Source organism: Panthera onca, chromosome C1, assembly GCF_046562875.1.
Source record: "Panthera onca isolate mPanOnc1 chromosome C1, mPanOnc1 haplotype 2, whole genome shotgun sequence".
In the NCBI taxonomy this organism is placed as follows: domain Eukaryota; kingdom Metazoa; phylum Chordata; class Mammalia; order Carnivora; family Felidae; genus Panthera; species Panthera onca.
In genome coordinates this window covers 128,254,193-128,281,017 of record NC_138346.1, presented here as the reverse complement: position 1 = coordinate 128,281,017, position 26,825 = coordinate 128,254,193, and the positions used below count along the sequence as shown (strand labels likewise).

General features: G+C 40.9%; 2 protein-coding genes across 2 annotated transcripts in view; both read left to right on the top strand.

Annotated features, from left to right (window-relative positions):
• Positions 1-375: 375 nt before the first annotated feature.
• Positions 376-3,161, top strand: GPR61 (G protein-coupled receptor 61). The gene is made up of 2 exons (XM_060626432.3): positions 376-2,001; positions 2,681-3,161. Exon 1 carries the CDS (start codon positions 391-393, stop codon positions 1,744-1,746), a length of 1,356 nt encoding a protein of 451 aa, XP_060482415.3. The 5' UTR covers positions 376-390; the 3' UTR covers positions 1,747-2,001; positions 2,681-3,161.
• Positions 3,162-5,935: 2,774 nt separating this feature from the next.
• Positions 5,936-26,825, top strand: part of GNAI3 (G protein subunit alpha i3) — a 38,722-nt gene continuing 17,832 nt past the window's right edge. The window contains exon 1 of the mRNA XM_060626433.2: positions 5,936-6,195. Within this exon, the coding sequence (XP_060482416.2) occupies positions 6,078-6,195 (118 nt within the window). The 5' untranslated portion in view covers positions 5,936-6,077. The remainder of the gene's footprint in view (positions 6,196-26,825) is intronic.

Below are 26,825 nucleotides of genomic sequence, written 5' to 3'. Positions count from 1 at the left end.
ATCCCTGAGAGGGGAGAAGGGTATGGAGAACAGAGGAAAGGAAAAGAAACAAGGAGCCCGAGACCACTCAGAAGGTGGAGTGTTGAGTGAGTGAGGCTCCAGCATCTCTCACATCTCCTGCTTCTTCGATGTCACCAAAGTGGACCAGAGCCACCATCTTCCAGAAAGGAGAGATGAGCTTCTGAGCCCTCCGTTCTCTATGCACAGTCTGACCTGGGAGGCTGGCGGTAAGAGCCTGTCCAGGAGGCTCCAGCAGGAGGCGCCCTCCCCCCCTATCCCCACACACCAAATTGGGAAGCCTGGGCCTGGGCTGGCCATCCCAGGGTCACTGGACTAGGATGGGGGATGGGCCTGTGACGGGAGGTGCCCTGGGTGTCCTCTTCCGGCCCCATGGAGTCCTCTCCCATCCCCCAGTCATCAGGGAACTCTTCCACTCTGGGGAGGGTCCCTCAAACACCAGGTCCCTCTACTGCCAGTGGGGTCCCAGAGGTGGGGCTGCGGGACGTGGCCTCAGAATCTGTGGCCCTCTTCTTCATGCTCCTGCTGGACTTGATCGCTGTGGCTGGCAACGCCGCTGTGATGGCTGTTATCGCCAAGACACCTGCCCTCCGAAAATTCGTCTTCGTCTTCCACCTGTGCCTGGTGGACCTGTTGGCCGCCCTGACCCTCATGCCCCTGGCCATGCTCTCCAGCTCTGCCCTCTTTGACCATGACCTCTTTGGGGAGGTCGCCTGCCGCCTCTACTTGTTCCTGAGCATATGCTTCGTTAGCCTGGCCATTCTCTCGGTGTCGGCCATCAACGTGGAGCGCTACTATTACGTTGTCCACCCCATGCGCTACGAGGTGCGCATGACGCTGGGGCTGGTGGCCTCTGTGCTGGTGGGTGTGTGGGTGAAAGCCTTGGCCATGGCTTCTGTGCCAGTGTTGGGAAGGGTCTCCCGGGAGGAGGGAGCGCCCAGCACCCCCCCAGGCTGCTCACTCCAATGGAGCCACAGTGCCTACTGCCAGCTTTTCGTGGTGGTCTTTGCTGCCCTTTACTTTTTGTTGCCTCTGCTCCTTATCCTTGTGGTTTACTGCAGCATGTTCCGAGTAGCTCGAGTGGCTGCCATGCAGCACGGACCGCTGCCCACGTGGATGGAGACGCCCCGGCAACGCTCCGAGTCTCTCAGCAGCCGCTCCACCATGGTCACCAGCTCGGGGGCTCCCCAGACCACTCCGCACCGGACGTTCGGGGGAGGGAAGGCTGCGGTGGTCCTCCTAGCTGTGGGGGGACAGTTTCTGCTCTGTTGGTTGCCCTACTTTTCTTTCCACCTCTACGTGGCCCTGAGTGCTCAGCCCATTTCGACCGGGCAGGTGGAGAACGTGGTGACCTGGATCGGCTACTTCTGCTTCACTTCCAACCCTTTCTTCTATGGATGTCTCAACCGGCAGATCCGGGGCGAGCTCAGCAAGCAGTTTGTCTGCTTCTTCAAGCCGGCTCCGGAGGAGGAGCTGAGGCTACCTAGCCGGGAGGGCTCCATTGAGGAGAACTTCCTGCAGTTCCTTCAGGGTACTGGTTGTCCTTCGGAGTCCTGGGTTTCCCGACCCGTACCCAGCCCCAAGCAGGAGCCACCTGCCGTTGACTTTCGAATTCCAGGCCAGATAGCTGAGGAGACCTCGGAGTTCCTGGAGCAACAACTCACCAGCGACATCATCATGTCGGACAGCTACCTCCGGCCCGCCCCCTCACCTCGACTGGAATCCTGATGGGCTTCTGGACACTTGGAGGGAGATGGGGCTGGGGCCATTGACGACTGAAGGAACATCTTGTGGGATCACCTTTTCCCAGCTAGCAGGGGCTGGGGCTGGGGTCTCTGCACACAGCTTTTGCTTAGCGTTTTCTGGGTCAGGAACAATGCCAACAGGATGAATGTGTGGCAAAAGCCTTGGACATGGCTCTGATCCTTGACTACTGGGGGAGGGAACCTGGTGAGATGGTAATGAGAATAAACGGTCACCAAGGTGAGATAATGCCTTTCAACCAGTGAACTTTCCATGCCTCAGGAAGCAGGGAAACTCTCTAAGCGTAGGAGTTGGAGGGTATAGAGCAGCAGGCCAGGTTTGGAGTTAAACTGGGGATCCTTTAGGATATTTCATTTTTCAGTGCAATTGTCCAGGGCAGTAACTCCACTCAGGCAAGGTAAGAAAATGATCTTTGTCTTCTCCTTTCCTTGCTAGGTTTAAGAAGAACGAAATAAAGTACAGCCAAATGTTTCCATTTGAGTTAATGGCTCTTTTTCTAGTTTTAGACCTGAGGGCCAGCTGGATTTATTCCTTTCCTGAGTTTGGCCAGAAGCAAGGGGGAAATAGCAGCCAGGGTACAGAGAGTAGAAGGCAGGAAAGCTGACTGTAGCTCTCTCCCACCCTCGAGGAAGAGCCCTTCTGTTCTATTCTTCTGTCGCTCTACTTCACATGGGAGATCAAACTTGGGGCTTGATCTCAGCAAAGGCAAGGATATGACAGGATGGCTCTTTCTCCTCATTTTTTTAGAATGAAGAAGTGGAAAGATTGGGAGTTGGATGGCTGAAGGTGGGGGTTAGCATTTGAATGGCTAAGATGGTTGGATACAGAGAGGCCAGATAATCACCTTGACCAATAAAACTGTAAATCTTTTTTTTTTTTTTTTTTTTTCCCTTTCTAGGATTGGCCTCCCTGATCTCTCTCCTCATGGCAGTGACCCACCTCCAGCCCCCTGGACAATCGGGTACAAGAGACTAAGGTTGGGAATGGGAAGGGTGGGGTTTCCATGGTCCATTAAATGCCTCCCTTCTCCCATTCATCGCTCTCAAAATTAGCTTCAGTGACAAAAGACTTAAATCTCTCTCCTACCCGAAGCCCTGGGTTGGAGAGAGGGCACAAGAGTTGGGTTCAGCTGTTTACTGATTGAGACTATAGGAACTTGTTGGTTGGTATTGGTGGTGGTATTTTCAAGCAGGGGGAATAGTTGAAAATTGGACAGGACACTCATCTGGGACTACCTGTCCATCCACTTCCCTCTGTTGAATCAAATAACACTAAAGGATTGAGGCAGGACCAGAGGGTGGTTTGATCTGTATTTGAACAAATTCCTGACTCATTGAACATTAAAGGGTAAGATGGGCTGGTGGGAGTGGGCCCTTTGAATGGCCAATAAATAATTTTTATTATAAAAAGTTATACTGATATCAACATTTCCTATTTTAGTCCAATTCAGTACATAATAGTTGAATACCCAGTATTCTCTGGGACCCACACAGAGTCACTGCCTTTGACGAGTTCATAGTCTAATTTGATCAGGCACCTTGTATTTTTACAGAGCATTTATATCTGGTAAAACACTAAAGAATGTTGGAGAAATATATTAAAGAACACATTGCAGTTCAGTCCACTGCAGCAAGATACTTACATGGAAACTTCCTGTGGGCTGTGGAAAGTGTGAAGGTTGTAAATGAAACCCTAGTTGAGGAAAATAATTTACTTACTGAGACTGAGCAAATCTCCCTTTAGATCTAGGAAAATTTACAGGTTTCTGTCTCCCTACCACCAGACTTACTCTAGTCTAGGACCCATTACACTGAGGAAATCCCTTAGATAGTATATATACCAAGGAGAATCTTTTGTGACTGAAAAACAAGTTCTCCTCGCTTTCCTCCCTTTTAAGATAAACCTGTTAAGGGAGGAACTTCATTCCTAGATAACAGGAAAAAACCTCTTCAAACATCATTGATCAGCTAGTAGGCCCTAAGCATTGCCAGCAGGTGGCAGTGTGAGTCCAATGGAAACAGGAAAGGTGTGTGTTGGGGACGGGGGCTGTGGGGAGAGGGAATGGGGAGAGGGGAGGACATTAAACATTGCCTGGCAGCCATTTTGTTAATTTATTTTTCCTTTTCCTTTGACTTTGCCCTCCAACCCTTCCTTCAAATATATCAAAAAAATTTTAAGTGCAAGGATATCTCTAATTCAGGCTGAAATCTCCTGACACTGTGATCTCACTGGCATTTATTACAGAATTTGACACATGCTGGTTCATTTGCCATTTATTTTTCCCTGCTTGAGTGGATCATGAAGGAAACAAAAATTTCTCTTCTATTATGCTGAGAATTCTCCCAACAATTTCTGCCATGACCACCTTCCAGTTGTTTTCTAGTCACCAGGATCGCTTGGTAAAGTTGGCTATTTAATCCTTGACTGTGCAAGCTGTTCCTGGACCAAATTTGACTTCTCTAGTCAGCTCAAGAATCAACAGGTTGAGACAACTTTCCTGTCACTTTTCCTGGACCCCAGTGGTGTTGGGGTAACCCTCAAGCCTAGATGAAAATCTTGTGTCATCAGGGCTCCCCAAGTAACATCTTATAGTGGCATGGTAGAAAAGGGGTGAGTTTGGAGGCAGACATCTACTTACTCACTGTGTGACCTTGGGAAAGATGCTTAATTTCTCTGAGCCTATTTATTCATCTGTAAAATGGGGGTAACATTACCTACCTCACAGGGTTGTTGTGAGGATTAAAAGAGATGACCATGTGGAAGCACCTAGCCATACCTGGCAAATAGGTACTCAATAAATATTGGTTTTTCTTCCCTTTCCTCTTGCCCTATTCCCCCATAAGTATTGATTATGAGAAAGCCATCCCTTTTATTCTAACAGTCATTTGGGAATGAGTAGGAGGCTTTTTAAACTTTGAAGAACCTGTATTACTAAATTATAGTGGATGAAGTTGTTTATTGTGGCTCTCAAGAAATCCCCCCAGTTAATGAATCATCAACACAGAGAGCTTTCTGGTGGGGCCTTATCTTCTGAGGTTTAAATTCTATTCAGGAAATAGTTTTTAATCCCAGGGGAAAGTTTGGGGGACTACGAGAGTTTTCCTCTCTAGAATGTATGATGAGAGTATTTGTGCAGCTATTTGGTAGTAAGGGTGATTTAGGACCACTTTCACGGTAGTACCCAGAATTAGGAGTGAAAGGGCTGAGTCTCCAGCTTTTGCAGTGGATTTATTTTCAGGTGATGAGAGAGCTGAGAAACAAATCTACTAGAACTTCCCTTTTTGTGTGATACTACAACGGGAAATTTTAGTAGGAGTTTCGCAGGATGCACTGGTTTGTTTCGGGGTGTGGGACTGAGGCTAACTGATTTTGGTAGAAGTCCGAAGCCCCTTAACGCAGGATCATCTATCGGCACTAAAACTGGCTTATATTGGAGAAAGGCGGCATGGAAATTTTTTGGAGGAACTACACGCTTACCTTTCAGGTAACAGAATATCTTGGCGATTTCAAGTGGCCTTTTGCCAACATAGTCACTTGGCAACTCGTAGCTAACGGCACAAGGACCAAGGTACATTTTGAGAGCAGGAAGCGGTGGGCCAAAGGAGGGCAGAAAGGGATCGCTAAGGTCCCAGGCATGGTCAGTCTTACAGACCTCAGATTTGAAGCGTGGCCGGGCCCCAGGCTCTGCAGTTTGTTCTCATCCCGTAGATCGGGCTGAGACAACCCTGGCAGAGAAAGTTTCCTACACTTGGGAAGGGGCTCCGGGTCTCCATAGCCAGAGATCAAAGGGGCTTTCCGACCAGTGAGAAATCCCCAGCAGAAATTCCGGCACGGGCTGTGGCCTCTTAATTTGGGACCCTCCCCAACCTCCAATCCAAAGCCTGCTGTGTGACCTCAGGAGGGTGCCACGAACGGGAGAAGCCAGTCCCTGGTTTTCCTCCATTTATCCAAATAAGGCAGCCGAAAAGGAGAAGAGGCACTAAGGTCGAGCGGCGTAACAGAAGCTCGATCAGACCTGGCTACTCCGCGGAAACGCCGCTCTGCCTCACCGGCCCTCTCCCCGTACTTCCGCTTTTCGTTGCTCCTCCTCTACCCCAGCTGGACAGGTTTGAGCAGTAACCGTCGCGGGGCGTTTCCGGAAGTGTCGTAAACGCCGGATATCCGGTTCCTTCGGGCGCTCAGGGAGCTGACGGAGAGGGCCGCCGCCCAGCAGTAGACGCTGTCTCAGCGAGCCGAGTCGCAGTCTCCGCGGTGTGTGAGTGAGCCCGGGCTCTGTCCCTTCTCCCGCCGCCGCCATGGGCTGCACGTTGAGCGCCGAGGACAAGGCGGCGGTGGAGCGGAGCAAGATGATCGACCGCAACTTGCGGGAGGACGGGGAGAAAGCGGCCAAAGAAGTGAAGCTGCTGCTACTCGGTGAGGGGCTGAGGGCGGAGCTGGCAGGGTGCACGGGAGGGCCTAGGCACTCGGGAGCCCTGAGGAGGGTCGGGCCCAGTCGGCGGAAAGGACCCTGAAGGGATCTGGAGGCGTGACGGCCGTGGGGCGGGGTGTTCGTTGGTGGCTGAAGCTCTGGAGGGCGTGATGAGGGGAGGGGGTGGGGTTTGGAGTTGTAGGAATTAGGCTGGAGGGAGGGTGTGACTCCGTGCTGGAATTGCGTTTACTGAAGAGAGCTTGGGAGTGTGGGGCAGTAGGACATTGAGACCCATGTTAGGCGTATGGGAAAGGCTCATAAAGGAAGAGCTGGTATTAGGGAAGGTTTTTCAGAGGGTTAGAGTGTGTTCATAGCAAAGAAGACGGGGTAGAGTTTGTTGGGGTTGTAGAATGGCTTATGAGTTTGGAGCGTGGTGATAACTTACTTTGACAGGATGTAGTTGGGATGCTTGAATGATTAATGTAAATAAAGGGGCAGGGACCGAGTGGTCACATAAGGGCCCTGTCATTTATTAGCGAGTGGACATTTTGAACTGTTGGTAGGGTGAAGGAACCCTGGATTATCCTGGAACGTGAAGATGTGTGGTTGAGATAAAATTATAAGTTCTCAGATATAAAAGAGCTTGGGTACAGAGGCTGTCTATACTTTTCCACCTTTTTCTATCATTTTTACTCCCTTAAGGTTTTATAACTCTTTCCTTTGTTATTATAAAGGGGGGAGGTGGTGTGAGCTGAGGAAATTTAAGGACTGGCTTGTTTGAGGTTTGTGGCAAAAGATACAGCGGACAAAAGATTACATACTTGGGAGCTGCTGAATAGTTGCTAGGGGTGACTGCAGTGGGAATGGAGTTATTTTAGGATAAATTATGGAATTGGACACAGTATAAAAGCTGTGACAAACTTCTGGTGAACTTTTTAATCTTTTTTGGTTTCTTCAAACTAAAAATACTGGCTTCAGAAAACTACTGTTTATTTTACCCGACATTCATTTTGAGCAGTTTTTAGGTACAGTCAGATGCATTTTGCTCCGCACGATTAGTTTAAACATTTTGGAGACTGGCTTTTAGAGACTCAGTAAGTCATAGACCCTGGTATTAGCTTACTGATAAGTTAAGCCATGATTCCTTTACTATTAGTATTTTCTACAATTCTTTTAGAGAAGAGTAAGTAGGAGTATTGGTTTCTGTAAACAAAAGAACTTTTTAAAACAATTGGTTTTTGAGGAAAATGAGTCGCTTTAGGAGAATTGCCAGATTTTCAGGGTGTAAAGCTCCAGAGGGCAGAATGCACCACCATAACCCAAGGCATATTTTGTATTCCAGGATGTGCTGGGTGCCCATGCTAGTCTCTTGATGTTAATGTATCTAGTGGTTTGTCGATTGCAGACGACTGGGAACAGCTCTTTGGGTCTAGGGGGAAAGTTATGCATTGGAGCTTGAGCTTTTGGTTTCAATATCTGACTTTTTAAAACATATGAATTCGAATTGTAGTTCTAGACTGCCACTCTCTATAGAACAGGTATCTTTTGTGGATGAGCATGGTCCATGGCATATAGTAGGTGCTCCTTAAATATTTGCTATTAACTAGCATGAACCAGCTAATGTTGGACATGGCTCTTTGGGGTTTTTTAGACACTTAATATAAACCATTATACCCAAGGCATTAATGTTTTCTGTATTGATTGATTGGTTATGAAATTAAAGGTGTATTTATAAGTTTTGATTTACATTGGCCATCAGAGATCCCCTTAGGACATTAGCCTAGTGTAATACAGTTGTAAACTGTGAGGCTTTCTTCCAAATGGCAGGATTTGGCAGGCAGAATTTAGGCAAGCAAATGTCTGGAAAAATCTTTGTTCAGAACTTTATAAATAGTGCATTTAATTAAAAACAACATTAAATACATGATGACTTAGGGACTTCAAAAGCAGGAAGTAAAAATCAAAGTACTAAAACATTTGCTTTTAATTTTTATCAATTTCATTGTTTTAAGTAAGATTTTTTTATATTCTTGAGCAAGTTAAATCAACAAATTCAAATAGGTTGCAGACACAGATGCTCTTGCTTGAAGCATATCATTATGAGCAGAAGTTAAAGTTTTCCCTTCTTTTCTGTAAGCAGAATGCACTCATCACAGTATGCAGATACCTTTTTTTTTCTTTTTCTGTAGAATACCTCTTTTGATGTAGTCATTTTTACTTCATCACTGTGAAACTGTCAAACTTAATCTAAGTTGAGATATATTTACTTACTTTTGTCTCTCCTGGCATGTAATATGTGTTCATTAAATATTACGGTATTTTCTATCTGGAGGAATGTAGTTTAGTATAGTGATTAACAACCAGGGCTATGAAGTCAAACTGTTTCAAATTCTAGTTCCCATTTACTAATTGTAAGGAAGTTACTTACTCAGTTTCTCTGCCTCTGTTTCCTCATCTGTAAGATGGAGAAAATAGAGCTACTTCATAGGACTGCTATGAGCATTAAATATGATGATAATGTGAAGTGAAACACAGCCTGGCACATAGGATTAGCTCAATGAATATTAGCTATTATTTATTAAAAAAATTTTTTTTAGAGGAGTGTGAGTGCGGAAGAGGGGCAGTGGGAGAGAGAGAGTCTCAAGAGAGCTCCATGCTCAGCCTGGAGCCCAATGTGGGACTGGATCCCTTAAACTGAGTTCATGACCTGAGCCGAAATCAAGAGTTAGACACTTAACCAACTGAGCCACCCAGGCACCCCTAGCTATTATTGTTATTATTAAATCAAAAAGAATGTTACAGATTATAGGTACTATAGAAATTGAAATTAAGAACCTGGTGTGGGCCAAATTAGTAATACTTCAATGGAAGAATTATACTTCAATGGAAGGAATACTTGAATGTTAAAATTTTTTTATTACCTTTGATTTGAATTTCCTTTAGGTGTGTTATTGGGAAGATCTTGATAATGCCAAATTAATCATAATATTCTGTGGAAAGACAAATTATATTATGCAAAGCTTCCCAACCAGAGTGCAGTGCATAGGATGGCATATAAGTGTGCTGTTTGTAAATTTTTTTATAGTTTTGAAACTTTAAGTCATTTTCATAACTTAAAAATTTCACAACAGTTGAAATGATATTTGAACATTTTTAGTATGATTCCTTCTGTAAACTTTGGAAACACGGCACATGAAAATATTTTATTATGCCAATTAGTGTTTAATATCATCTGTAATACTTGGCATTTTATTTTTCATGTCATAAGTGTTTGATCTAAGGAAAATATATATTATTTTCACCAAGCTCCACCAGTTTACCTTAGTAAGGCTTACAAATACAATTTTTAGTGTGTGCCATCATGTGACAAAAGTTAGGAAGCATTAGTGTAAGAATGGGTAAGAGCACTGCTTACAGAGTCACAGAGAACTGAATTCAATTCCCACTTTCATTTCCTAGTTGTGAGACCCAGAGCATATAAGTTAACTATATGAATCTTATTTTTCACATATATAAAGTGGGGATGATGATGCCTGTTTCATAATATGCACTAAGGTAATGTATGTAAAATCCTTAGCAAGCAAGTATTCGATATTGGTAACTTCTGTTTTTTATGGTAATGTCTGTGAAAGCTTATCATTTTAAAATGCTACTTTTTTCAGGGGTGTTTCAGACAGTTAATTTGATTTTTTCAAATACTATGTTTTCAGAGGTCTTCAAGGAATTTTAATAAATAACACTTGTGGTAAAAGAAATTAAATATTATCATTTGGTTTTGTAAGTTATTGAATTATTTAGTTTTGTGTTATCTTTAGATTTTTATTTCTTGATATAAAGAAAGATTTACATTTACATCAAGATCCCTTAGCGGATCTTGAGAAAATAGTTTTATACAAAACGAGATTAATGCTTTGTTCTTTAGGATTTTGCTGGGGGTGGTATGGCAAAAATTAAGTTGCATGCAGAGGATTGGAATCATCTAATTCACTTAAACCTTATACAGTTTATTCACATTTAAATACCTGCATTTACTGCCTGAATATGCTTATTATTGAAAGTAGTGTTTTTTGATGATTAGAGAGTTATAATACTGAACTTTTCCTTTAATTTAGGTTACACTAGCTTCTTAATTTGAATTTCCATAGTACCTATAATCTGTAGCATTCATTTTGCTTTAATAATAACAGTAATACTTTCATAGTTTCATTAGATTCTCATAGGATGGTATTCTTTATAATGTTTGCCATTTTTTTGGCATAAGATTCATAGACCGTTATTTCATTTCTTGTGAGGATGCATCTTGTGTCAGTACAAAAAAAAAAAAAGAAGAAGAAGAAGAAGAAGAAACTGGCATAAAAAATAAAAAGTCCTATTTCAAAAATAGGTTAGTTTTTTATAAGCACTTTTTTGTGTCTCTTGTGTCTTTTATTTAAATGCATTTATCACTTCTTCAGCCTGAAATTATGGTCCTTTTCAGGAGTTACAATATTGTAATCTTCCCTATATATGCTAATTCTGAAGTAAGTACAGAGATAACCTTAGAGTAGGGTCTTAGTACTTAATAGATTTGACAAGGCATGTAACCTTTGAATCATTGCTGCAACTGTCCATGCTGTCTTCTTATGTTTAGTTTAGTTTTATTTTATTGGAGAATGGGGCTTGTCAGGGAAAGTAGAGAGGAAAAGATATTTTAAGTACTCAGGAACTAGAAGATTAGCAGTAAAGTCCAAAAAATAGAAATATGGGTCTCATAAGAAGTGTATAGAGCAGGGGACACTAAATTGGTTCAGATAACTGAAGTTTGTTTCAAAGCTTGTTTTCTAGTCAGCAGAATGTAATAGACTAGCACTAATAAAAGACAGTTCTTTGAACTGGTAACTGAGTTCATAAATAGATGATCCCATGTAGTGTAGGGTTAAAGAACAAAGATACTGAAAATTGGGGATTCATCCTAATCTTTGAGCTTCATTTTACTTTTTCTGTACAATGAGGTCCAATCTTAGGGGTTTCTTGTCTGTGATATTAATATTATCGGCCAGATAAAATATTTTAGTGAGTTATAAGGAGGGCTGTTTTTGTTGTCATTTCTCTTATTCTTGAGTTTGACTGAAATTAGTTTAATGTAATAAAGCTGTTTAGGAAGACATAAATTCATAAAGTGCCCATAATGTAAATCTTCAAGAGAATATTAGGAAAAGCGTTGTAGTGATTGATTTCCCCTCCAGTTTTAATTGTCTTCATTTTGGTAAAATTCTTTTTCAGTGTTTAGCAAGTTAGAGTTATCTTTAAGCCTTTATCTACCTGGGCTATCCTGTTACCTGCTTAGCAGTCGTCTGTATCCTATCTGTAATTCAAGCTGCTTGAACTGTATAACATTGTGTTAGGATCACTGTTTAATTGTCCCAGTTTTTATACAGTGCTCTATGTAAGGGAACTATCCTATTTTTCATGTCTTACTACTATTAAGTTGTAACAGAAATGAATATATCTGATATGAACCAAACAAGAAGGACCAAAAAGACCAAATTTGTTTTGACTTGTTGTACATGACTAATGGCCTGGTTGATCTTACAAACAAGCTTCAGAAGGGTATAGTCTTTACACATGGATTTCTTTTGATTTTCAAGTTAGACTTGGAAGATACTTAAAAGTTTAATAGATTTGTTCAGGGCTAGTAGAGACGTTAGTGTGTTCATTGTTCCGTTACTATTTTGCTGTTATAGGCCTCTTTTTGTCACCAAGTCTAATTCACAAATGGGTAAATATTTTTAATATTAATACAAAAAGACTGAGTTTTTTGGATGATGTTAGTGTTTTATATCTTGAAAAATTTTTGTTGCTTAACTTTGAAGTAGATATTATTCAAAAATTTCTTTAGTTGCTCATATAAATCTACAGCTATACAGTCAGGTGTCTCACCATGATTAAAACATACACTCTTACATTTAAATTGTGCTTGTATCTCCTACTTTTATTTATGTGGCCTGCTGTTAACACTTATTACTCTTGTGATATAGGGACCATTTAAATCAGACTTTTTTTTTTTAATGTTTATTTTTGAGAGAGAGAGTGTGAGAGAGTGAGCAGGGGAGGGTCAGAGAGAGAGAGAGGGAGACAGAGGATCTGAAGCAGGCTTTGCGCTGATAGGGGGCTTGAACTCATGAATGTGGGGCTCAAAGTCACAGACTGGGAGAATGTGATATGAACTGAAGACAGCCGCTTAAGCGACTGAGCCACCCAGGTACCCCTAAATCAGACTTCTTTAAAATTAATTAGCAAGGTAGTTTGATTCTTGTTATCTTATAATTTCCTGTATTGGTTGGATATAAAAAAATTTTTTTAATGTTTATTTATTTTTGAGAGAGAGAGAGAGAGTGGGGTAGGGGCAGAGAGAGACAGAGACACAGAATCCGAAGCAGGTTCCAGGCTCTGAGCTATCAGCACAGAGCCCAACATGGGGCTCAAACCCACAAGCCATGAGATCATGACCTGAGCCAAAGTCAGACGCCTAACTAACTGAACCACCCAGGTGCCCCAGTGGTTGGATTTTAAAATTAAATAGTATTCCAAGAACTTACTATGTTACACTATGTTTGGATTTCTGTTGTAGTCATATATTGATATCTCTAGTTTTTATATTTTTTTATTAAATAGATAGTGTCATATGGAAATGAATTTTGCCCAGGCTCTTGGAAATATGTTTTACAGATTACTGTAAATTACAGAAGGATTGTTTTAAAGTGACACACTTTTGATAGAACATTCCCCCATTTCCTGAAGTTAGAATGTCGGAATCATTAACTTCAAAACAAGGTTCTGTTTGATGTAATGATATAATTACTATCATGATTTTCATAGATAATGTAGTTCTGATGTATGTGTTAGGATAGTGCAGTCTTAAACTTTCCATGGAAGTTATTTCAATGTTGAGTTATGTACTTTTGAAATTAAACACTGAATTACTTCAGTTTAAAAATACCAATCTCTTAGACCATTTTTCAGCATTACTAAATCATCACGTATTTTGGTTCATAACAGGTTGTTAAAAACTAATGTCCTTCCTCCCTCTGCTTCTGAGAAGTATATTTCTCCTTTTATTTTTTTTATTGTGGTTATAACTAAAATCCACATTCACATTCTCATTAATATTTGTACTTTTTTGGATTTTTCTAGATTACTTAAAAGTTTTTTTAATAAACTTTTTATTTTGGAATAATGTCACATTTTATTTCAAAAATTTTTTTTCCTTTATTTTTGAGAGAGAGAGAGAGAGAGACAGAGTGGGAGTGGGGGAGGGACAGAGAGAGAACAAGACACAGAATCTGAAGCAAGCTCCAGGCTCTGAGCTGTCAGCACAGAGCCTGATGCGGGGCTTGAACTCACAGACTGCGAGATCATGACCTGAACTGAAGAAAAGTGCTTAACCGATTGAGCCACCCAGATGCCCCGGAATAATGTCGCATTTATAGGAAAGTTGCAGAGATAGTACCTAGAGTTCTTGTATACTCTTTACCTGGTTCCTGTTAATATTGACATCTTAGATAGCTGTGGTATGTTGGTCAACAATGTATAATATTGGTGCACAATAGTGCATAGTATTGGTGCATTAATGTTAACTAAACTACATAATTATTTAGATTACATCAGTTTTTCCACTCATGTTCTTTTTCTGCTCCAGGATCTAATCTAGGACACTGCATTGCATTTAGTCAAGGCTGCTTTTTATTGAACTTTTTGGTTTTTAGTGTTGCACTATCCAGAGGAGGCTCATTTATGAGCTTATTTATGATTAGGTATCTCAGATCATCTTTTATGTGCACAGGTACTTTTTTAGCCTGGAGATAAATGAGAAATAGAACTCTTAAGTAGCTAAAGTTGTAGAGATATACAAGTAAACCATGGTAATATACGTGGAATGTGGTTACAGAGGGAGTAACCAATTTTGGGAGGAGGAGAAAGAAACATGCCAGGGAAGTCTTCCTAGAGGAGGCGACATTTGAGGTGGACCTTGAAGGATAAATAGGAACTCTTAAGACAAAGACTAGAGGGAAGTGCATCCACACAGAGGGAGTAGTATATACAAAGGCTCAGAAACATGAGTGAGCAACTAGTTAGATTTGCCTGGGATGAAGGGTTGGTATAGGAGGAATGTGGGAGAAAAAGCTGGAAAGGTGTGCAAGGGCTTTGGAGAGGTTGATTCTAAATTTTAGTAGCTGTCTTTTAAGCCATATTTTTATTTTATAGAGGTGAATATAGATATAATTTGGAGGTAAATCATCTAGGGACTTTGCATTCTCCTCCCTCTTAGCTGCCTTTTTTGCCATTCCACTGCTATTCATGCTGTAGCAAAAGGTTAGTAAAAGTAAATATATATATGAACTCCACACTTTTGAGTTTTGACTTTCAGTATTGGTGAACATTTATGTGGTAGAGGAAATTGGAATTGTAGGCATCTTTGTGACCTGACAACTCAGTTGATAGTATTTTACTGTTTGTGAATTAAAAAATTTTTTTTAAATATTTATTTTTGAGAGAGACAGAGCGTGAGCAGGGGAGGGGCAGAGAGAGAAGGAGACACAGAATCTGAAGCAGGCTTCAGGCTCTGAGCTGTCAGCACAGAGCCGATTGGGGCTCAAACCCATGAACCATGAGATCATGACCTGAGCCGAAGTCAGACACTTAACCAACTGAGCTACCCAGGCACCCCTCTATTTGTGAATTTTTTAGATGTGGCATTTATATTTGATTAAATAGACGTGTAGAAAAGTGCTGTATGTGCCATCAATGTTTAGGAGACTTAAGTAGGGATCTGATTCTAACGTTTTTAAATGTAAAATTTTTAAATGTAAAATGTGGGTTTTGATGAATGGATGTGATATTCCAGTTAATTTTGGAGGACATCACTATATATAAAAAATTTTCTGTATGGGTTAAAAATGAGTATTTTACATTTTCTATCTCACAAGAAAAGTTTTGAGGCAGAGCTAGAAAGAAATACACCTTTGCAAAAATAGTTTTCAATCATGTCAGATATACATACCATATAATTTAGCATCAGCACTAAAATGACAATTTTTGCTCTGCTTTAAAATTTTTTTTAATGTTTTTATTTATTTTTTGAAGGAGAGAGAGAGACAGAGCATGAGTGGGGGAGGAGCAGAGAGAGAGGGAGACATAGAATTTGAAGCAGGCTCCAGGCTCTAAACCGTCAGCACAGAGCCCGATGTGGGGCTTGAACTCACGAACTGTGAGATCATGACCTGAGCTGAAGTCAGACGCCCAACCAACTGAGACACCCAGGCGCTCCTGTTGCTCTGCTTTTAAAGAAATAAAAGGAAATTTACTCACCAGGTCCAAAATCAGAACATTGAGGCAGTCATGATAATCCTCCCCTCCTTGCTTACAAATAACTGCTCCCTTAAGCATTCTTTTTATATTCCACAAAAGTGTAGAAGAAACCCCACTTCTCCCCCTTGATTGGCCAGCTGCCCAAAGGGGACACATGATCTTTAGTAACACTCAAGTTACCATTTTCATATTCTAAAGTGAGTGAGCTGCCTCTTTTTTTTTTCCCCCTCATTAATCTAGGATTTTACTTACACATTGTGATCTTATAGTTTAGGATGACTTTTTCTGTATCCTCTAGTGCAGATTCCTCAGATAATCTCATTGGTCCTACTCATCTTTTGGAGCTAGGTCACACAGGGTGTAGGCCATTTGTCAGCCTGTGACTGGGTGATTCCTGTGTCAGGTATTTACTCCTGATCCAATCACATATTGGGGAGTGGCTTAGGTCTTGTAGGCAATTGCCCACTGAGGAAGCTAGGTGGGGATATCTCTAGGGGATATAGGCAGGCATATATTCTGAAATTATGTCTACTATGTCAGTTTAGTTTTATCAGAAACTTCTTAAATGTGCTTTAAGCCTTTTTGGTTGTGGGTATGTGATTGCTTCCTAGAAAAATCTTTTTCACAGATGAGACCCATTATCTCTGTCCCAGTCACAACTTACTGTCATCTCTTACCTTTAAGATATTCATTCATCCATTCACTGAACAAATATTTGAGTACTCACTATGTTCCATGCGCTCTTTTAGATGTTGGGACACAGGATGTTCAGGACATATTCATAGCAGTTTATTTCACTGAAGTGGATGGTGGGTGCAAGGGTGCTGGGGTAGAATTTGAGAGTAAGGTTTAGAGGGGAATAAGAAGAATAGAAGCCTTGTGGGTGAGTCCATATTTATTGTCAGGTATACTTGTGGGGTGAGAGTTGAAGGCCTAGCCAGGCATGGGTGTAGGGCTGAGTAAAGATAGCAAAGGAACGGAAATCTTCTGTTAACTGCCCACATTGAAAATTCCATCCATTGCAGCTGGCATTTACAAAATGTGATTAGGCAACTACTGAATCTCACAGAAACTCAAGCCATTCATCCCACAGCTATTATGTGCCTACTCTGTCCTAGATGGGGTGGGGGAGTAGAAACACAAAAAGAAGGAAGGCACTGTTTTGTGCTTTCTAGGAGTGTGCTTTTGAGTTTAGGACTAATGGAGTCCTAAACAGGTTCAAACCCAAGTAATTACAGTAGTTTGACCAAATATTAGTGTTATGGTGTTTGACACTAAGCCGTAGGGCCAGGTTGAGCGTCGTTGCATGCCCTTAAGGGAGAAGTACATAGATGTGGAAGGGTTTTCAGATCCTACTAGAAAGAGTTTCATTACCATTTTAATCAAAATCAAGAAAACCAATTAGCAGTTTATGAAAAGCAAGGAGATTAGGAGTTGGAAAGACAAGCAAATAATTTTTTTTAGAGTAGACAGACTTGGCTAGAGATAATGAGGTGAAGTGGCTTAGAATGATAGTTTGGGACTTAGTTTTGGAAATTAACCTCTGGGACTCATGCCGAAAGGGTAGAATCTGTGTCAGCCATCAGAGTGGGAGTAGTAACTCCGTGGAGAGGGAATGAAGACGGCTTCAGCAGAGAGCTGTAGTTTGAATTGAGTAGGTTTTCAACGGTGTTCATATGTAGAGGCATGGCTTGCTTGGAGGGACAGGGGCTGGGTGAAGTGATTATTCTGATATTTTAGGCTATGGAAACTTACTAATTTCATAAGAAAAATAGATCTAACTTTTCCATGAGACCACACATTCCTTTTTTGTATTTGAAGTCTCTGTGTCCACCAGTTCCAGGCACATTTGAGAGAATGTTTGTTTAAAAAAAAAAAAAAGAATGAATAACAATCTTTATTTGCTACATAATGTTTTTCCTGTCTGTAATTCTGCTAACCTTTTCTTTTACTGATTCGGGAGCAACTGGTTTTTGTATTAAGTATGGTACTTTGAAAAGCATTTTGAACGAATGTCATTTTTAACTTTAATCTGAATTTTCATTTTGTTAGTTACTTATGCCTGTTAATAAAAAGAAATCAATGGGAGCAGTAGATAAGTTTATTATTAGAAACAGCATGGACTGCTGCTGTGATCTTTAGTTAGAGGTACTCATATTTTTTTTTTTTTTTAAGAAAAGCAATGTAACTTGAATTGCTAACTTGAATGTTCTGTTAGTTTGAGCCTATGTAATTATAGAATACCCTGAAAAACAAATATAGAAGGTTGGCTGCCAGATAACTCTTACTTCTTTACATTGCTGCACTCTTTAATTCTTTGTACTTTTTGTCCAGTCTTGAGCAGGAGTGGGTGATTGGAGAGCATGCTGATCACTGTATTATGGCAGCTATTTTGAATGGTTGGGTTAAATAGGAAGATGTGGATAATAGGAAGATGTGGATCTGTGGTTTGATCTGAAGCCTCTGTGTGTCAGAAGTAGAGTTTTAATCTACTTTTAGCATTATAATAATTGTAGTCATAGAATGTTAGAGTGCAATCTAGGCCAAAGCCCTTCACATTTTATGTATAAGGAGATAGACAGGCATTGTGAAGTTAGGTGACTTGCCCAAGGTCACACAGCTAGTCATTGTAGAGCTAGCACTAAAATCTGCTTTTCCACTGAATTTATTACGACATGGTATCATTGACTAAAAAAATCTTTTTAAGTGAAGTTAGAAAAATCAAATATATTTGCTGATCAGGCTTTCAGCCTATTGTGGGTGGGAGGCTGTCTATGCGTGATCTAGTCGTATGCTCCCATGTGTCTGGAAGGGGTGGAAGGGAGAGCATGGGTGGGCTGTAGAAAGACCAAGAAGAGTATCTTGGTTTAGCACTGGCTAGAAGATTGTCTAAAAATAGTGCCATATTGGGACTTAGCTATGCAGACCTCTAGAAAGGGGGCTATGCCCTACTTAAAATGCTGAACTTCTAGGAGTTCAAGATTTCTCCACAAAGGAAAAAGGAAAAGGAGATGTTTGGGTTGCTATTGGAATAACTGCTAGTACCCATGATAGTGGTACAAAAACCTTTGAGGAACGTTCAAAGAAAAGCTGTAAGAAGTGCAGATGGGTGAGAAGTGTGGGAGGAGAGGTAGTTAGGAGTATCTAAGGGCTGAAAATATATTTAAAGAAGAGAGTGTTTTTGTTCCTCATGGTAGGGTGGAGAAAATGATTAATGCTTTGACACAGTTTGCTGTGGCATTTAGGCTCTAAGTTTCGGTTGTAGTGTGAGAATCCAGCCTCCATCTAGGGTTTTATTATTGTGAAATAGCTGCTAAGTAGTTTTACCATTTCTGCTGGATTTTGAACCAACATACACTATCTAGGGAGTTTTTATTAAATTAAACTTTTGGGGACTTAATATTACTTGGTAGTATTCCAAACAGTGAAAACAGCATTCACAAATAATAGCTGGTTAACATTTATTGAGTGCCTACTATGTACCAGGTACTGTTCTGAACATCTCCTATTGACCCTTGTTTTACAGATAAGGAAATTCATTGTGCCTGAAGGCACAGGAGTATAAAAAAGCATAATATACTCCGGTACCTTGCTTGGACTGGCTGTAAGGTTTCTTTTAGTCAAAATGAAAGAAGAAAGAGAAGGCATCGAGTGACTGTGTTTTTGAATATCAACCATCTTTTAGGGTTAATTTCTTTAAAATTTTTTTTTTATTTTATTTTTTTTTTAAAGAATTGTTTTTTCAACGTTTATTTATTTTTGAGACAGAGAGAGACAGAGCATGAACAGGGGAGGGTCAGAGAGAGGGAGACACAGAATCCGAAACAGGCTCCAGGCTCCGAGCTGTCAGCACAGAGCCCGACGCGGGGCTTGAACTCACGGACCGTGAGATCATGACCTGAGCTGAAGTCGGCCGCTTAACCGACTGAGCCACCCAGGCGCCCCTCTTTAAAATTTTTTTTTAAGTTTATTTTGAGAGAGATTGAGAGTGGGGGAAGGACAGAGGGAGAGAGGGAGAGAGGGAGAGAGGAAGAGAGGAAGAGAGGAAGAGAGGGAGAGAGGGAGAGAGAGAGAGAGGGAGAGAGAGAATCCCAAGCAGGTCCTGTGCTGCCAGCACAGAGCCTGATGTGGGGCCTGAACCCACAAACTTTGAGATCATGACCTGAGCCAAAGTCGGATACCCAACTGACTGAGCCACCCAGGTGCCCTAGGGTTAATTAATTTTTTAAAATCAGTGCGTATGTAAGTTGAATGTATTTGCTCATGATAATTATTTACTTATATTAGCACTTCACTGGCCTTTAAAAGTTTTGCAAAGACATTGTCACCGTCTCTCATTTTTCATGCCCATAATTTATGTTATGGGAAGAAATAGGGGGAACATGTGATGGTGTCTCCTCACCAGGAGCTCCTTAAGAATGAAATGTGGGATGTATTTAGGTAAATATAATGATTTTATGGTAGAGTATATACTGGTGAATTGTTTTTCATCTGACCTTGTTCTATTTGATTGTTTATAAGATTTTCTAAATTAATTCTACCCCTTTATCCTCTGCAGATTGCCTTCCTTTTATTGTGAGTAAGACCATCTAATTTGGCTCCTTTTCTCCTTTTTCTCTCAAAAATCTCCATACTTCCCTCCCCTCCCCAATCCTTTCTTCCTCTTTATAGGAGATGTCCTTTAGATACATACTGTTTTAAGGATGAGTCTTCTAAGTCGAAATGATTCCATTCCCTCCTGACTTTTCTCCCCTCTGTATCCTATACCCTGACCATTTCCATCCCTCCTGCCTACAGAGTCTTCTTTACTTCCTCCCTCTCCAAGCTATAGGTTGTATCTTTGCAGTTCCTTTGTATCTATTCCATTCTTTGTTTCTTTAATATTTTTACTGTGGTAGATTGAAGATGGGAAAATGAATATCTGCTTAAATTTGTGAATTCTTTTTAAGTTTATTTATTTTGAGGGACAGAGAGAGAGAGAATGAGAAGGGGACAGAGGATCCAAAGTGGGCTCTGTTCTGACAGTAGAGAGCCTGATGTGGGGCTTGAACTCATGAACCATGAGATTGTGACCGAGCCGAAGTGAACTGCTTAACCATCTGAGCCACCCAAGCGCTCCAAATTTGTGATGAATTTTAAAGGAAGATAGATTAAAAAAAAAAAAAAAAGTGAATAAAATTAGGAAAGTTCCAAACATCATGTAATACGTATTGGGGGAGGGAGATGAGACATGGGAAGCAGTTTTGGGAAGGCCTAAGAGCAAGATGTTATTAGAGAGGAAACTTACTACCAAAGCAATGGAAAACAAGAGGATTGAGGTAAAAATTAAGAGTTCAGACCTAATAAGAAAGGGTTATAGAAAATGTTAGAAGAATTTAGAGAGTTATTAGTGCCATTTGGAAATGATAAGAAAGAGGGGCTTTGAGCTACAAGTTTGAGAAATTTCAGCAGTAACATAATAGTAACACTGTCAGGCTCAGCCCTGTGAGGAGTAGAAAGGATTCATTTGAGAAATGCATAAGAAGAGAGATTTTGTTACAGCTTGATGTAAGGAGAGAAGAGTGAGTGGGTTCCAGATGATTCTTAGATTTCGTACTTGGAAGACAGGTAAGATGGTGGCACTTTTCTTGCTGATCTAGAAGCTGAATGGTCAAAGACTTTTGGTATAAAGCAATTCATTCTTTGCACAAAATGCCCTGGAACACCCAATAAAATACATCTTCTATTTAGTTCTGTGGTCAGTAAGAGGTGCCTTTAAGAGGTGGAACTGAATGCCTAGTAAAAGCTTGGGTGAATATATGTAGTGTGATAGTAAAGAGAAGAACAAACTGACATTTTATCAGGGAACCTTGGAAACATGAGAAGCAGGGCAACATACTTTTTTAAAATCGTCACCTTCAGGGGTGCCTGGATTCAGTTGGTTAAGCGTCTCTTTGTTTCGGCTCAGGTCATGGTCTCACGGTTTGTGAGTTCAAGCCCCCCATTGGGCTCTGTGCTAGCAGTACAGAGTTGGCTTGGGATTCTCTCTCTCCTCTCTCTCTGCCTCTCCCCTACTTGTGCTGTCTCTGTCTCTCTCAAAAATAAAATAAAGCTTTAAAAAATAAATAAAATCACCACCTTCATAGGGTGGAACTTAATGAGATGGGTAGAAATTGGTTCTGAGAATAATAGACTCATTGATTATTTCATTCAGTCCAACATAAATGATAGAAATCCTGCTTTCAATATATTAAAAAATGTGCACATTACTTCATTTATTTCTATTTTTCCTAGTTAATTTAGTAGCTGTTGCTAACATGGGGTCATCTAGGAATTCTGTGTTTTAAACTAGTATTTAAAATATACCTGGTATGCTTTTGTATTCTCTTCTCCAGAATTGAATCATTTAAAAATTTTTTTAAATTTTCTTAAGTTCATTTATTTATTTTGAGAGAGACAGAGTTCAGGCAGGGGAGGGGCAGGGAGAGGGAGAATCCCAGGCTCTTACACAAGAGTTCGAAGTCCTGAAGCCATGAGATCATGACCTGAGCAGAAATCAAGAGTTGGATGCTTAATTGACTGATCCACCCAGGTGCCTCAGGTTTTTTTTTAGATATCTATCGGAGAAAGCACTTTTTTCTAACAGTGTCATTAAAGAAACAGAACAGATGAACATAGGGGAAGGGAAGCAAAAATAATATAAAAACGAGGGGGCAAAACATGAGAGACTCTTAAATATTGGAGAACAAACAGAGGGTTACTGGAGAGGTTGTGGGAGGGGAGATGGGCTAAATGGGTAAGGGGCTCTAAGGAATCTACTCCTGAAATCATTGTTGGACTGTATGCTAACTAATTTGGATGTAAATTAAAAAAATAAAATAAAAAATTCTTTGTGTTATATGAATATTTAGTGCTACCCCTAATATCTCTGCTATGATAAGAGCAGAGATAAAGTCGGACAGAAATGTCCTTTTTGAGTATGTAAAAATGTAGATTCCTGGAATTTTCAAATTAATTTGAATTTTGTTTTAACTAACAGTTTTGGTTGGTAGAGTTGAGAAATATTTAGTAAAGGATTGTGCTTATTAAGCATTAGTAATTTATCTGTTCCAGAATATTTATTTGTTAGCCAATTTATGTCATGACCAGTTCTAGGTCCTGGAAATACAGAGATGACTAAACCTTCATGGGGTTTATAGTCTAGTGAGATAGGAAATGAACAAATCTGTGATGTGAAGAACTGATCAGTGCTTTGAAAAAATATAACCTAGAGTAAGAGAGAGAGTGATGGGGTGGGGACTGTTTAGATGGATTAATCAGGGAAGGCTGTTCTGAGGGAAGAAGAAACTCTTGCAAAGACTTTCCAGTCAGAGGGAATAGTAAATGCCAGGGAGCATGAGTCAGGATCTAGCTCACTGAGGACCAGTTTGGTATGTTGGAAGAAGAGCAAGAAAGCTGGTCTGACAAGAGCAGAGAGAACAAAGTGGAGAATGATAGGAATTGAGGGTAAAGTGGTAGGCAGGGACCAGAGCTTGTTTTCCCTTCTTGCCCATGGATTTTTTTAAAATTAAAGTTATTTAGGGGCGCCTGGGTGGCTCAGTCAGTTGGGCGTCTGACTTCGGCTCAGGTCACGATCTCGCGGTATGTGGGTTCAAGCCCCGCGTCGGGCTCTGTGCTGACTGCTCAGAGCCTGGAGCCTGTTTCGGATTCTGTGTCTCCCTCTCTCTCTGCCCCTCCTCCGTTCATGCTCTGTCTCTCTTTGTCTCAAAAATAAATAAACGTTTAAAAAAAATTTTTTTTTAATTAAAGTTATTTATTTATTTAGACAGAGACAGTACAAATTGGGGAGGGGCAGAGAGAGACAGAGAGAGAGAGAGAGAGAGAGAGGGAGGGAGGGAGACTCCCAAGCAGGCTCCATGATGCCACAGCGTGGAGCCTGATGTGGGGCTTGAACTCACGAAACCCTGAGATCATGACCTGAGCTGAAACCAAGAGTCAGATGCTTAACCGAGCCACCCAGGTGCCCCTGCCCATGGATTTTAATTTGAGTGTACAGTTGACCCTTGAATGACATGGCATAGGGGTACTAATACCCCCACCCCACCCTGCATACTGAAAAACCTGTGTATAACTTTTTGACTCCCCCAAAACTTAACTACTAAAAGCCTACTATTTTTTTAAATTTATTTACTTATTTATCTTGAGAGAGAGCAAGAGCAGGGAAGGGATATAGAGAGAGGGATACAGAGAATCCCAAGCAGGCTCTGCACTGTCAGCATATAGCCTGATGTGGGACTTGAACTCCCAAACTGTGAGATCATGACCTGAGCTGAAACCAAGAGTCCCATACTCAATTGACCAAGCCACCCAGGCACTCCCTAGTAGCCTACCATTGACTGGAAGTCTTACCAGTAACAAATAATAAACACATTTTTTGTGTTATGTGTATTATTTTCTGTATTCTTACAATAAAGTAAATTAGAGAAAAGAAAATGTTATTAAAATATTACAGTACTGGGGCGCCTGGGTGGCTCAGTCGGTTAAGCGGCCGACTCAGGTCATGATCTCGCAGTCCGTGAGTTTGAGCCCCACGTCGGGCTCTGTGCTGACAGCTCAGAATCTGGAGCCTGTTTCAGATTCTGTGTCTCCCTCTCTCTGACCCTCTCCCATTCATGCTCTCTCTCTGTCTCAAAAAATAAATAAACGTTAACAAAAATTTTTAAATATTACAGTACTGTATTGCATTTATTGAAAAAAAATGTGTATAAATGGACCTGTGTAGTCCAAACCTGTGTTATTCAAGGGTCAGCTGTAATTGGAGACCATAGGAGTTTTGGGGCAGATTTGCGACATGATTTGATTTACCTTTTGAAAGTTCATTCCAGCTACTGAGTGGAAAACTGACCATAGGAAAGGCAAGGTCTCAGGCATTGGACCATTTAGGAAGCTTTTATAGTGATCCAGGCCTTGTGGTTTCCAATGTGCTTATGATAATCTATGTGGTATAAGAAGAAACTGTTACAACTATATATTTATTTTTCAAAAATTAAGCTTTACTAATATTTGATATACATGTTGGTACTGGTACCTACATTCCATCTGTGTATTAGTTCCATGTGACCTACCATTTTTGGCCTGAGCAACCGGGCAAGTGCTAGTATTTACTAAGATGAGAACAGGGTGGAGCAGGGTTTGTTTGGAGGTAAGGGTAAGAAAGCAGGAACTCACTTTTGGGCATCTTAAGTTTGAGGTGCCTATTCAACATCTAATGAGATTTATCAGGTAGGTGGTTTAGATGTATGACTCTGGAGCCAAGGTTAGAGATATAAATTTGGAAATCATTAGCATAGAAGCAGTATCCAACAACTGGAGCCTAATTGTGTGAATACAGATTTCAGCTTTGCCACTTACTGGCTTTAATTGTGGACAAGTTAACTTGGCATCTCTCTGCTTCATTTACCTCATCTATAAAATGGAGAAAATAAGTGTCTGCCTCACTGGGTTATTGTGAGGATTAAACGAGTTAATAAAAGCAAAGTGCTTAGAACAGCGTCTGGCACGCAGTGTACCCTAGATATTAACTATTGCTATCGATTTATAAATGGTGTTTAAGACCAGGGGATTTGATGAAATAACCTAAAGAATGAATGTAGGTAGAGAAAAGGGCCCAAGGAAGAAGTGCTGAAACACTATAACCTTTCGGATTCAGAGACCAGAGGGAGGAGACTGAGGAGTGGGTTAGGGGTCAAACGAGGAGGATATGGGGTCTGGAAGCCTGCCTAGTGAAGAAAATATTTCAAGGGGAGAAGTCATCATTGGACAAATTCTGTGCAAGAGGTTGGGTAAGATGAGGACCTAGAATTGACCATTGGGTTTGTTAAAATGGAAGCTGTTAGACACCATGAGAAGTGGTTTCAGTAGAGTGGTAGATATGAACATCTGGTTGGGGTGGCTTAAGGAGAGAATTGGAAGTACAGAACCGGAGAACATGGATATAGACAACTCAGAAAAAGAGAATATGGAGTAGTAGTTAGAGGAATATGTGCAGAGTCCAGGAAAGGCTGGAATGGGGGTGTGTGTTGATTTAAAATGGAAGATACTACAGCAAGTTTGTATACTGATGAGAGTGTCCCAGTGGGAAGAGAGAACTTCACATATGAGTGACATGGGATAATTGCAGTAGCCAAGACTGTCAATAGGTAAAATCAGGTGGTTTAGGGCACAATTGGAGGGATTAGTCTTAGACATTAGCAGAGACCGTTCATCCATTGATGAAGATAGAGAATATTAGTAGGGGTACAGGTAGATTGGTGGATTTGGTTATGGGATTTGGTTATGAACTAGTTTCTTGAGTGCTTTAATTTTTCCAAGAAGGGAGAGGAAAGATCATCACCAGAGAGTCAGAAGTGGGAAAGAGTTTGTAAGGTTTGAGAGAGAGAAGAGGTGGTATGATATAGGCATATTGGAAGGTGGGAGAATTAATTAATTAATTAATTAAAAAGGTGGGAAATGCAGGTGAAATAACAAGTTCAGAGGACTCATCTGACATTGGTGATCATTAAAGTGATTCCAGCTTGCAGACGGGGGAAATGTGGTTTTGAGAGCATATATAGAGAAAAAAAGCAGTGGAGGTGACGGCTCCTGTGTTTCTATTTTGAACTCTAGTCACATGGCTGAGAGGATTGCTCTTGGAACATTCCTCAGATCCATGGATGTTGACAGAGGAATTAATAGGCCAATTACTAATAGGCCAAAAACTAATCATTTCATTTTTACCTGTGTTTATTTTCTACATCATGATGTTTTGTGTAGAGGATGAGTTCCTAGAGGTGTTTACGTTGCCCTATCTCCTTGAGCATGCCTACTTTACACAAATGATATCAAATAGGTCCTGGGATTACTTTCAGTGATTATATTTGGTTGCTGAGTTATGCTAAGAAAGTAAAAAACTCTAATAGGACAGTTTAGTAGTTTTCTTTTTTTTTTTTTTAATGTTTATTTTGAGAGAGAGAGACAGCATGAACAGGGGAGAGAGGGAGACACAGAATCTGAAACAGGCTCTAGGCTCCAAGCTGTCAGCTCTAATAGAGCCTGACGTGGGGTTTGAACCCTTGAGCCGGGAGATCATGACCTGAGTGGAAGTGGCTTAACTGACTGAGCCACCCAGGCACCCCAGTTTAGTAGTTTTTCTTGACAGAAAGCCTCACCTAAGTTTGCCCTAGGACCTGTGGTTTCCATTAGTCTAGAATTATCCCTCGTGTCGATTTCATACTTTGTTCAATTACAAGTGAATTCAAAGTCTGGTTTT

Coding starts and splice junctions, on each gene's coding strand:
- GPR61 (XM_060626432.3), top strand. CDS start 391: ATGGAGTCCTCTCCCATCCCCCAGTCATCAGGGAACTCTTCCACTCTG.